Source organism: Myzus persicae, unplaced genomic scaffold (assembly GCF_001856785.1).
Source record: "Myzus persicae strain clone G006 unplaced genomic scaffold, MPER_G0061.0, whole genome shotgun sequence".
Classification (NCBI taxonomy): Eukaryota; Metazoa; Arthropoda; class Insecta; order Hemiptera; family Aphididae; genus Myzus; species Myzus persicae.
The window spans coordinates 347,240-361,139 of NW_019104000.1; the positions used below are offsets into that span (position 1 = coordinate 347,240).

The 13,900-nt window shown below is 30.1% G+C and overlaps 1 protein-coding gene across 1 annotated transcript in view; it reads left to right on the forward strand.

The window, feature by feature from the left end:
* The first annotated feature begins 1,435 nt into the window (after positions 1–1,435).
* The window catches only part of LOC111037462, a 31,154-nt gene continuing 18,689 nt past the window's right edge, over positions 1,436–13,900 (forward strand). Inside the window, exons 1-5 of the mRNA XM_022320046.1 lie at positions 1,436–1,860; positions 5,922–6,018; positions 6,129–6,194; positions 11,736–11,862; positions 13,538–13,671. Coding sequence (XP_022175738.1) covers positions 1,792–1,860; positions 5,922–6,018; positions 6,129–6,194; positions 11,736–11,862; positions 13,538–13,671 — 493 coding nt within the window. The 5' untranslated portion in view covers positions 1,436–1,791. The remainder of the gene's footprint in view (positions 1,861–5,921; positions 6,019–6,128; positions 6,195–11,735; positions 11,863–13,537; positions 13,672–13,900) is intronic.

The following is a 13,900-nucleotide window of genomic DNA, read 5'->3' on the forward strand; positions in this document are numbered from 1 at the left end:
ACCTAAACTATCATTTTTTATACACAATGACTTTTTCAAAATATTTAGAGACATTTTAAACAATTTATAGGCATTTGAAATTTTCGGAATTTTTTTATTTGACGCCGTTGAAAAATATTTTTAAGTTCGGTCAAAAAGCTTTGAAATGTAATACATGATATCCCACATAAGATTTTCTGATAGCAATTAAAAATACTTAAAAAGAACTTAACATTTTTACAAAATTCATCAAACCTTCTTGTAAGAAAATTTGAAAATTATTTTATAGATAAAAATGGAAGTATACTTACGTATCGCATGTTGTCTATGTTCTTCCTGTTCATACAAAAATAATTTCAGGGCCAATAGATATTTATTTAATTTTTCAAACAAATATTTATGTACTCTATATTATAGACAAAATACCTCATACTAATGATACTATAATCTGATGTCTTATAATCTGATTTTGTGATGTGTAATATGTTGTTCAAGTTCAAGTAGTTTTACCTATTGACTATTGTTGAAATTTATGTTTTTTTATTTAGTGTTTCTATCAAGTATCGATTAATCTTTTACTGCACCAACGTACAACGAAAAATACCAGGATATTATTTTCAAGTTTTCAACAAAACATATTTATACAAGTTGAACCAACAGAATATGCTGTTTGTTATGTCGACGTGCAGTACACCAATAAACATCCCGCTCACGTGAGTCGATCAAATACATCTAATGAAAGGAAGGACGTAATTTTTTACGCCGTAGTTTACTTTTTATCGTTATAACCTCAGTATGTAATAATAAATCTTGCAATCACGGGTTTGACTGTTTGAGAGACACTTGTAACTATATATGTTTAAATTATCATCAAATAAATTCACACGTCAACATGAAGTACCTATACTGTTTATTTGTATTATTATATTGTTCATATTGATTATTCATTATCTTTCTAAAACTTTAGTTGTATAGGGGTTAATTTTCACGATACTAAATGTCTGGTAAATTCTATCCTTCACCCCTACCAAAAAAAAAAAAAATTGACACAAACAGGCATAATAACAATAACAAAACCGACAATATTAAAACCTATACTTATATGTATTATAATATAATGTGTGTCTGGTATAAAACGTAAACTTCCGCGACTTGTTGGGTGTTATAGCTGTAGTTTCCAAGTTTCGCGTGTGATGATAGAAAAAAACCGAACCTATATACTCTCACTCTCCTCATCCCTTTCAGAATCTACGGTCTTACTGCGAAACGAGTAAATAGAATGCTGAGCTATATAATATATATATATTTAGTCGGCGCTCGCCGTCCGATTGGTCGGAGGCTGGACGCCTCTCCTGGGGTCCGGTCCCGCCCCCCGCCGGGACCGGCGTTTCGCCGAGGACTTGCGTGCTTGGGTCGCATGAAAGCACCGCTCTCCAAAGCACGTCAGTATCACCTATACCGGGCCACGCGCGTTTTTCGACCGCCACCGTTGAATTTCGGTCCGTTTTGTCGTCATCGTTGCTATACTTCCATATCTGCACGTCGTCTACATGTGACGATAACAATTTTACAATCGTATTGCACTTGATTACGAACAGGTTTTTTAACAAACTTTTGTCGCGACGTTTTATCTCGTTTAGTTCGGAAAGTATAAACAGAAAATCACGGCGCACGGGAGACTAACCGGAGTAGCTTTCGTTTCGATAGTTATATTATATTTGAATACACCTACCTGTCCTACCTAGTAATAAAGTTATTAACTAAACGAAGATATATAATTTTTTTTACTTTTATTGTTCATTCCAATAAATTATGATCAACAGTCCGCGCGAACAACAGGTGCAGGACGAACCGGTAGATCATCCCAAAATTCTATCGTCTGTAAGTATCCCGCATACTATATTATGTTATATTTAATCCGATATTGACATCATAATATTATAATATTGTTGAACCAATAATTAGTTAATTTTTCACCAAAGTTATAGAAATATAAAAAGACATGCAGTGGTGTCATAGCGGGAGGGGGGCAAGGGAGGCATTTCCCCCTCTAACATTTTTGTGGGAGGCCAAAGGTTTATTTTAGGCCCACCATATAGTCCAACAATACAAACCTTTGAATCTTCTTAAGCTAAGAAAAAATGCAGTATATTTTACTTGTTAGAATATTAGAATATTTGTTCCCTCAAACTATTTCATAAAAGTTAGGTACATTTATTTTATTTTCTCTTGTATAATATTCACGGACACATCAATGTTATCTCTATAACCGCATTTAATTAAGTCATTCAATTATTCGTTGGCTATTAATTATTATTTATTGTTCATCAAGTATAAAACATGTGTAAATAATATTTATACTAGTTACTTTTTTAAACTACTTATAGCGCATTTTTATTAATGAACTCGTAAATAGGTTCTTAATACTGTTTAATTTACTCAATACTTGCTACCTACGATTTTTTTCTAAACTATAAAATTTCTTGGAAGAGGTTTTGAGTGCAAAAAATAGTACAATGATAAAAATTCACAAAATCATTAAACGGATTAACATTTTAAATTATTATTATAGCTTTCAAGTGCCTAAAACGGTATATCAATCTAGTGTTTACGTAATTCCATTTAGGTACGCACAGTATTGCAGTATACCTTCATTTGTAGTGTTATATTTATCGTGTATTCAATTTTTAAAACAAATAATAATTTTATTATTAATTATACATAGGTATGAATGTATGATATTAAGTGTCATAATAAGTATGTTTCACTGTGAATTATAATATAAAATTGTGCATAGCGCCAAGCAGTACTATAAAAAAAGTAATAGACACTAATAGTGCGAGGAACATTTATATCAGATATTATTTAGATACTGTCAAAATAAATCCAATGGTACCTATATAATCTACGGCATACGGCAATATACATTATGTGTAGTATACTCGTAATATCGACTATCGGTACATACATTATTATTTGCAATTCGTCAATGAAATTTAAAATACTGTTTTATACCTTTATATAGAACGTTAGATCCTTAGAAGAAATTGTGCCTTTATATTTTATAAAAACTAGACAGATTTTTGTTGACAAATATAACCCCATCAGGCGTACCTATTTGTTTTAATTTATTAATATTTTAAAATAGATACGGTTTTTAATCTTGTAAGCATTATATACGATATAATTAAATTTTATATGGAAGAGTATTAGTAGAAAAACTCAACCTATATATATATATATATATATCCAAAAATAAGGCATTTCGAGCCCTAGAAAAAAGAAGGTTATTATATAGATACCACCTAGTGTATGAAAAAATAATTTTAGGTGACACTCAGGCCCCACGCCTAAATCCACTGCTTATGAACTATTATGTGCATGTTCGATACGCAGAGTAATATTTACTCTATAGTCTGTGGTTTGATACTTCGACAAATCTTCAACGTTTTACATTCAGAAGAATCCATTTCCTTTGTTAAGTTATTATAGTAAGTTAGGACATAGATTTAGGCTGTATTTTTTATGATAAAAATTTAATATTTAATTACTTTAATATCCGCTAAGTAATGTGTATAGGTAACAAAAATTAGAGGTACTTTTAGTCTTTAGAGATACTATTAGAGCCTAGAGTTATTGGTAAAATTTGTAAACTACATTAAATTATAAAATATTCATATTATTTTTATGATACTGCAAAAAAAAATTAATCACCATCATTGGATAGGTAAGTACGTTCGTAAAAAATCAAGTGAAAAAAAATTTTGTTATTTTATCAATCGTGCTTATTATAATCTAAGGGAACACAAAACATTTAGTTACGTCGTTGTGAGTGGGGTCGTCATACATATATTTCATGGGGATTCTGATGATATATTATTGTGTGTGTGTGTGTGTGTATTATACTCAACATTTAATGTGAAACGATCGCATATAGTATTTCGTATAAGTCATTTTCATTATCGACGCCTATCTCAGCACCCCATATATATATTTCGTCATTGCTGTCTATTATAAACCCTTAAATTGTGATCGTTATGAAAAAAAACACACTACATTATACTATATATAACCATGTTTATACAACGCCGTACAGCGTTGCTGAAGAGGGCGCAACAGTAAAATCAGTTGCCTCTTGTTTCTGTCACACATGAGTGATAAACTTCCAAGTCCTCTTTGATGGATACTCACGGTTGAAATTAAAGTAAGTATCTATTATAACCTAAATAATATAATCAAAATTATTGAGTTTTATCGCGGATTTTTTTTCAAACAGTTGATATGGTTGTGTCATCAATAATTGTCTACATTTTCAAAACACTGGATCAACTTATTGGTCTCAGCAATACTGCACATTTGAACCATATTATAGTGTAAACACAATATTGCAGGAAATATATTACGAAGACCAGTTTTCACTATAATATTTTTTTTTAGATACCTACTTCTTCCACGCACATAATGTACATTTATATTTATATAAGACGAAGACTAAAACCGATTTTACTGCTGAACCCTTTATAAACTTAGGGTTAAACTAGCGAGTGTACGACCAACACATCAATACATCACATGGGACTATGGGAGAACGAAAATCATTATGGTACAGGATATTTAATTTGACGAAAATGAAATAAGACCAATCGAGACGTTAAAATCGAAAATAAAAGGTTTTAAAAAATATTTCAAATGCAGTGCAAATACGAAGGCGCCGGAAATGCACCGTGGAAACAGTTTCTTGCCTAACCACCTACCCCATACCCAGCGAAGACTGAGTTGTTATTAGTCACTATATTATTATATGGCGCGCTGGCAAGACCAAATGAATCGACGGAAAGACGAGGAGGAAGGACAGTCGGGAAAAATAAATGACTTTTCAAAAGCCAAATCGTATAGCGCAAACCGAATTAGAAGACGTCGCCACCGTAGTCAGAAGATTTCGCACCAAAGACATATAGCGACCATACAACTTCCACACTCACACACACACACACACACACACACACACACACACACACACACACACACACACACACACAGTGCTACCGTTAATGCGATTTCGCCACAGCGCGGTTTCCCAGTCATTTGCGTTCATTTCCGGACGGCGCGCTCTGGTATTTCCGGTAATCGTGGGCTGCATCGCGTGTTTTCGAATCACGTTTATTCATAATTTTTGCTATAAAATGTAAATCGCTAAATATTGCTATATTGTAGAAACTAGTGGGCAAAAATGACACCGCTGTTTTAGCACCGAATATATTCTCGTTTGATTTCACCCAAAGTAAAAGAAGAACCCAACTTGTGGACTAATTGTACCAAAATTCGTTTCTTAAAATATTTACTTCACATATCATGCTGTACCCAGTATGTCAATATAAAGTCCAATATATAACCATAAATAATAATACAAGAATTGAATATAAATATGTTGGTGTATTTAACTACCCGATTTAACTATGGAAGTAGGATTTTGCTAAATTATAAAATATTTTATAAATAATATTGTGTATTCTCCTATTAAACACAATACCTATGTGACATACTGACATGTGTTTATTACCTTTATTAATATTCTATAGTTTCCTGAAAATGAACTAAAATGAACTAATATAATGATGTGAAGGACTTACATTATATTATTCTCCCGCACCATTTTAAAGTTTATATAATTTTAGTATATTAATTAATAAATCTTCATGGGTCATATGCTTTATACTTAATGTATAGTTCATTTGTATCTAAGTAATTAGAAAACATGAATATTATATATAATTGCATAATAATAGGTACATATAAACTAGAGGAAAGGATTGGTATAGACAATAATCGCGTACCTATGGTATATATGATACCAATGGTATATATGATGCTTGTACATCATAATTGATACAAATATAATAATTTTATAACTTACTAATAATACTGCCAATGTTTTTTTTCAGTTCAACAACCGAAATCCGTTGTATACGGGAGTAATCGAAAACAGTGAAATAGAAATTGATAAGAGAAACGGAATATATGACGTGCCCCAACAAACAGGTAAGGAGTAATATTATTACGTTGAGATATATCATAATGTTATTATTTAATATCTTAGAGTTTAAATATTTTCGATTAATAATTTTCTAATGTATATGTTTGTTATACAGAAAATGTATACGTGCATTTGTCAAGTAAACCTATAAGCCAAATGCTAGAAAACTGGAATCAAGAAGGTAAGAATATGGACATCAACAATATTTTATACTTACCTATTTATAGTACCTATAAACACATAAAATATTGCTAAGATTGACGGCTGCCTCAGTGTCTTGATAAGTCTTATATAATATCGTATATTTTATGCATTAAATAATACAAAAACATAATATTATATAGAACATAATACATACCTAACTGATATGTGAAATTATAATGGGTAAGACGCAAGTACTAATATTGAACATAGCTACTTTATAGTATACAATAAGTATATAATTTATATCATACTCTTTCACGTTTCAATTAGTAATAAAAGGGTGGGGTTCCCTCGATAGTCGATATCATGTATCATTGGTAGCTTATATACCTACCTATTATTATGTTAACACAAGTATTTTTTTGGTGAAAAGTCCACTACCGACAACAACATATTTTGTCTACTGCGGACAATTAAAGGTATGTATATATATATATTGATCAAGTGGTATACAAACTCTGACACGTGCTCGATCAAATTCATTTACCTTACGCATAAGAGTTAAGACTTTGCGACTATCTTGTACCTCCTACACTGCGAAGAACACGATATCATATAATAATTATTATAAGATCGTCTTACAACAAAGGTTTTGAAAATATCGTTTGTGTCCAATTTCATTCCACTGTGGACGCCAGATAAAGTCGGCTACTCGGCTGTAAGTCACAATAGAAACCAAGTACTTTATTATCAATTTAATAACTGTATACAAATATAAACCTATAGAGTATAGGTTCTTGCTGTGAAAATTTGGTGACCCGTAGGTGGTTCTAGATTGGTGAACCTTAGTTTGAACTTTTTTTTCTAAATTTCTTTTTTAGCTAAATTAAAAATATACATCGATATTAATGGAGTGCACATTTATTAAAAATATGAATCTTTAATCTGTTTCTGCCGTATTACAATTTACGTGTACACACTACACCTAGAAATAATTTTACAATTCACAACTAAAACTATACACTGGTTAATCCGTCTCAGTTTGAATAAGTGATAATACGCATCAGCATTGCGAGTAGAATGTACCTATCAAATATGTATGTTTACTTTGTTCAAACAGAAGAATTCTGATTTTAGTTTATTATAACTTCGAGGGACGAATACGGAATAATATTTATGTACGAATAATATGCTATATTATCACATGACACATTGTCACGACAGCGTATAAACATTATACGCGCTTTATGTCTACATATAATACACAGCCAAGGTATACGTTGTCGTTCGGCGCAGATTGTCTTTGAAAATATATTAAGGGACGACGTCGACGACGTCGACGCGAAGACACCGCGGTGTCTCACTGAGAACCCACTGAGTGAAACGGTTTAGCGGGGGGTAAAACGTTTTAAATTGTATTTTGTATTTTTTTATTATTGTACTTTAGGATTTCGATTAAAAGGCACTTTGATCACATCACATGCAAACATGACGTGTATGTCGATATATAATAATATCTTACGAGAAAACGGAAATAATATGATGAGCCGCAAAATATATTATACTTATACACATTACATATTATATATGTACTATAGGTATATAGTATATGGAATATGTTTTGCATGTATAATACGTCTGTATGTATACCACGGTTATCTACTAGTATATAACTTTACTGTGTCGACTGTCCCGTGATGTACACAAAACCGAAATAATCAGATATTTTTTGGATTTGGATATTCTTACGAAACATTTGTTTAATTTTTCTTACAAGAAATACTACATGACAATATGTATTATATTATTATTATTATTATATAGCATATAATAGATGATGGTAGCTTTGATTCCAAAGTTTGAAATCGTCCAATTATAATTATAGTTGTTCAGCTTGGCAAAGCTTAAAAGTCAACATTTAGGAAAATAATTGAACGGATGAAACTATAATTCATACTTCATAATATAGACGTATAGGCGTATAGCATAAATATTTAAGAACTAAATGGGTCGAACCGAGTCAGATCTTGAATTAAAATTCAGGGCCTGAAACTGTCGTCTGGTGCGGACTTTTAATGTACCTGTACAGCCTATTTGTCATTACTATAATGTTAAATATACCCGAGTAAACGAAACACATCTGAACAGACTGAATCCAAAAATGATTGATAAATAATTATCTGAACGTTGACCACGACAATTATTAATTAGAACACAATGAAAATTATTATTGGTTATTTTTAGTTAGGTTTAGGTTTAACCATAGCAATAACAAGCAATATAAGTATATACAATGTTACACTTTCCAAATTCTCTTTAGAAATTGTTTCTCAAAAATCGTTTCAACTTTGCCCGAAGTAATGTGGAAATTAATGCGAGGTTAAAACAGAATTATATATTGTCTCACTGTGATGAGTATGACAGATAGTTTTTAAATTTATTATGGTTGTATTGTTGATAAGAAAAAACAAAACAACTCGATAAACATATATATTATACTAATATGCTTTCCTCTGCTACTGTGAATGGTGAATCATAACCATACGCGAAAGCGCATCAAAAAACATCTCTTGCGTGGATAATTGTGTTATGATAAACCGTATACAATATCCTTAAGTATACGTGGTCACGGTTACTCCGTATATAAGCAGACAGTAAATGGTACATAGCAGTATTAGTATATAGTTGTAGTTGTTGTAGTATTAGTAGGGGTTAACGAAGGGGTATATGTCTATAGTCTAATACATTGACGATAGTCCCCATTGAAAAATCAAGCGAATTGTATGTAGACAAACACCCTCGGTAAATCACGAGGTCAGATTTATGGGTTGGAAAACGTATATACTATATACATTATGTATACATAATGATATGCGGGCAGCTGTTTAGCAGAGAGGGATTTCAAATATTACAAACTCAGAGGTTAATATATACAGAGTGATGATATTTTTAATTTTATAAGCAGTAAACGAACTAGCTCATTAACGTTATTGATAATATTATTTTAACATCATTTAGATTAGTTACAAACTTACAACACATCGTTTTTGAAAAAAAATTACGTAGTTATAAATATTTAAGTTTTACTTTTTTTAATGGTAACATTCGTTTTTCATTTTAAACTTCGAATCAAATATTTTCTTGAGAATTTTTATGTACATAAATTGCATTTTGAACTTTTAGATAATTAATTTGAGCTTTGGACTTTGGAAAAGCATTCGAGTGTATAGAAATTATATACTAATATTTCGGGAATGTGTATTGAAAATTGTAATTATTTAATTTATACTAATTATATAATGAATTTATATTTAAAATTGTGAACTCATAAGCCTCCACATAATCATGTTCAGTTTGGCCTATTATATTCTTGAATAATAACAATAAAAAAAAATATAAAAGGACCATGCAACATTTTGAGGGGTAACCATAGCTCAATAGCTGTGCGCCTGTGCTACTATATGCATTTATATTATAACTTAAAATATTATTATAGCTAATTAACTATACAGGTAAGCATTCAAACTTCAAAAAATGTTGTCTTCAAATTATGTGAAATATGTTTTGAAAAAACGTTAAAATACTTTTCAGTTGTCATGATTATGAGTGTCTACTATTTAAAGAATCACTCAATAAATAAAAATATTCTGTAACTTAATACGTCCCGCTATATACATTTTACATGTATAATTTTTAAGTACAGCTGTATAAATCTACCCGAAGCTGACATCACGAAGTCAGCACATAAATTTATTAGAGCTCCAACAAACTATTTTCTGGTTTATAGGACGTTTTTGGAAATAAGTACACGTAAAAAACTAAGAACTCAGTTAATGTTATGTACCTATGTATTGAAACAAGTTGTTGACGTTTTTTGGACAAAGATTAAATAAACTTTCCAAGTTTAAAGAGTGTAAAAGTTCATTAAATATAAGTGTACCTGATTTTAAAATAAACATCTGTAATTTTTAAAAATGATCCAATTACAAACTCATTTATACAAATTATACATAAACATGATGCCATATGTCAATGCATTCCGACATTTTCAAAAGTCATTGAAGCTTACAGTTAAAATAATATTTTTCAACACCTAATATAAATTAATATAGGTAGTGTTAGAGTAAACTCTTTGTGAACAATTCTAAAAAAATGTATAGTTACTTTTATTGATTTGAGGTATGTTTAAAAGTTTACTTGGCCATTTTCATAAGTTGTTGTACTTAAGAATTCTATATTTTTAAAATAAAACTTTTTCAGTAGGCAAGCGTGTATTGCTTAATAAGGTAAAATGTGTGGTAAAAACGGGATATAAAATCTTTTCAAATTTCTGACATAATATGTTTATAGTTTATACCAACATGTGTATTAAAGAGTTTGTTGGAACATTTGAAAAAGATTCCGAACTTTTATTTTAAGCATAATTATATTTTATGATCGTTTGAAGTTTGAACCTTACAATCTAAAAATTTGGAAAGTATATTTATCTTTGTTTAACAACATCTTTCAGAGCTATATATGTATACAATTGGTTGAGTCTTGTGTGTCTTACTCTAATATGCAGTGCCGGTTTAAGCTAGTACTACAAATTTTAAAGTTTAATAGGTGGATAACCCTTAGCAGCTTAACCGAAAAAATATCAAATTAACGTTCAAATTTCAAGTACTTACATTATAGGTAATGAAGAAAAATCAAACTTACGACTCAAATTTTATTAAAATTTATTAATATGATCTTGATGTTGGTCATAGCCTCATAGGTATTAATGCAGTATATGTATTGACATCGTGGCTTTTATACGCATTAAGTAGAACAAACATATTTGTCGCAAACTCGAAATAGTTTTTTTTTTAATTTGATAACCATATATTAAATAATATAAATATAAGTACAAGTAACCTACTGAAAAACTATTTGGTTTAGCTATACTTTCTTTAAGCAAAGCTTGAGTTGAAGGTACCTAGTTAGTTATTTTCTTAGAGACTACACACTTTAAGCAAAATTAAAAATACAATGATAGCAAAAATAACAAAAACAACAAAGAGACAGCATAGCAATAATGGCAAAAATTTAAATTAGGTTCTTAAATTTACAACTTAATTGTAAAAGTATTTGATAAAGATTTATTTTAAAGGAATTACGCCCTGCAGTTCTTTATTATCATCATTATCGACCCTACTCAAATTGCATTATTAAGGCAGTAAGAAAAACTCTATATTCTGTAATGAAATTAGTGGTTTTAGTGTTTTTTCAGAGGCTCCACCCTAAATAGTTATGACATATTATAAGATAGATTGATAAAATAAAAACTGAAAAACTGACAAATTGTTATTTTCATAGTGTATGAGGAGAGAGTTTTATTTAAATAAAATAGCTGAAGTATAATCATTCGTAGGCGCATATTGATATTTTATTTATGTAAGTTCCATTTTAATATTCAAATTACAGTCTAACATTCATCTTACGTATCTAAATTGTGTTACCCTCTTAATGTTTATTTTTATAAACACTGAGCTTATAATTTATATACACCATAAAGCCAAATTGTATGCTACATATTTAAACACGTTTTTTTTAGACCGCGCGGCGGTGATGTATCAGCAAAATTCAATGAAAACCGAATTGAAATCACCTGCAGACTGTTGTGGTAGGTCTACACGGTATTTCACCGATCATTATTATCCACACTCGCCAACCAACTTCAGGTAACTCTTGAAAATATAATAATATTTATTGCATGGTATGAATTTGTTGTAGAGTTGAAAAAAGTCAAGAAAAATTTATTTATAAGAATATATAATTATATTGGAGGTTCTCAATCGATGTATAATGCATTAATGCATTGAAGTTCTGTTGTTGTAAAACAAATCACATGATAATAAATTTACAATGCGGCCGAAGCTGAACTAAAAAGATGATTAAGAGATTTAGAGATAAGCGATTTGAGATTGGTAACTAATATATATACATAATAATATATCATATTTAAGTTATACATTTTAATATTATATAATATGCAGAACATAAAACTGCGAAGAAACAAATTATATTCGCGGAACGGTTCTTAATAATCGTCGGTCGAAGAATAACTAATTTTTATGTCATCAATATAAACAATATTATACATCTTCACGGTGCAGTATATACATTGTTTGAAATAATTAAGCCCATAAATAGGGCGCCCCTCCCACCACCGTGCGTGTATTTCAATTTTTAATACAAAGGGTTAAACGGTCTCTCGTTGTAAGCTACTTGCAGGACCCTTTCCATTCTCTTAAATTATTAACCTGATAATTATTTACGGGCTTCTCGTCTGTTGGCTTTTCATTCGAAAGATTATTTAAAACCTACGCCGACCCGCGAACCTCTCAGAAGTGTGCAGTAATCCTCTTTCTACAGTTTCTACTACAGTGTATAATATACACCGCACATATACGGAGGGACTGGCGGACCCCGAACGGCGTGTATAGAAATTGTAGAATAAACACGCCACCGAATTATATTATTATACAACAATAACATTTATGCGTTTTTATTAAAGTCTATCGTTAATCAATTCGTTAGGTGCTTATATAAACGTTTCAGACATGAAACTATTGTGTTGTGTTCGCAAATGATATAATATTATATTGTATATACGTATATAGCATCATAGTTCATTGATAGAATAAATAAATATATACGATATTAATACATATTATTATGTTATATATTTAGGTAAATACATTTTTCGATATTTTATTTTTGGAAACACCTATAGTAGCTGATAAGTCCTCGCAATTCTAATCGTTTTATATTACCTTTATTTTTTCACCCACTTGAAACTATACAATCAACTTTTGATTTTTAAATAACAATCGATTTTGTTAGTTTCAATTACTACATAGAATATTTTTCTAAGCATTCTGATCAAAAAATGAATTGAATAAATAGTTTTTACATTCTTATACCTATATTATTAAAGAAGGTTTAAGTTGAAATGAGTTCACCACAAGTTTCACATTAGGTACCACTTAACTCCTATATTAACATAACTTTATAAGTTCATTAATCAAAATAACAGACTATTGGTTTAATACTTGATATTTTTATTTTATTTACCCATATCAATATTTCATAAGAAATATTTTACAACAGGTTATAAAACAAAATATACTGCAGATTGATGTTTAAAAATTAAATATAGGTATGTAGTTGTTTTACCAAAACATTTAGTGTTAGACAAAATAAGAATATAGTAAAAATGTTAGAATTGCATGAATGTTTCTTAAATTTCCCAAGAGGAACAATTCCGAAAAAGTGATTAATTTACGAAATGATAATGAGTAATAAATACAATATACAATATATATTATAAAGTTATATTTGGACGTTTTCTAGAAGCCTGGCCACTAGAAACCTTTACTACGATTATTACGATCCACCTGCAATGGTGGCGCACAAGAAAGACCCAGACGCCAAGTCCTATTACGGACAGGACGCCAACGACAACGCCACAAGATACTCGACACAAGGCAAGTAAATTTTTATTTCCTAAGACCAATATTGAACATTATAGGTACAGCGGTACACTGTGAATGTTTATGTGAACATTTATAATAGTTAAAAAGACATGTACAAATGTAGACAATATGTATTATATAGGTTAGGTTGCTGATTGGTTAACATATTATTATGTACAGTAGAGTAAGGATAAAAAATGTTCAAATAACTACGAAAGTACGTACCTATACGTAGATCCAA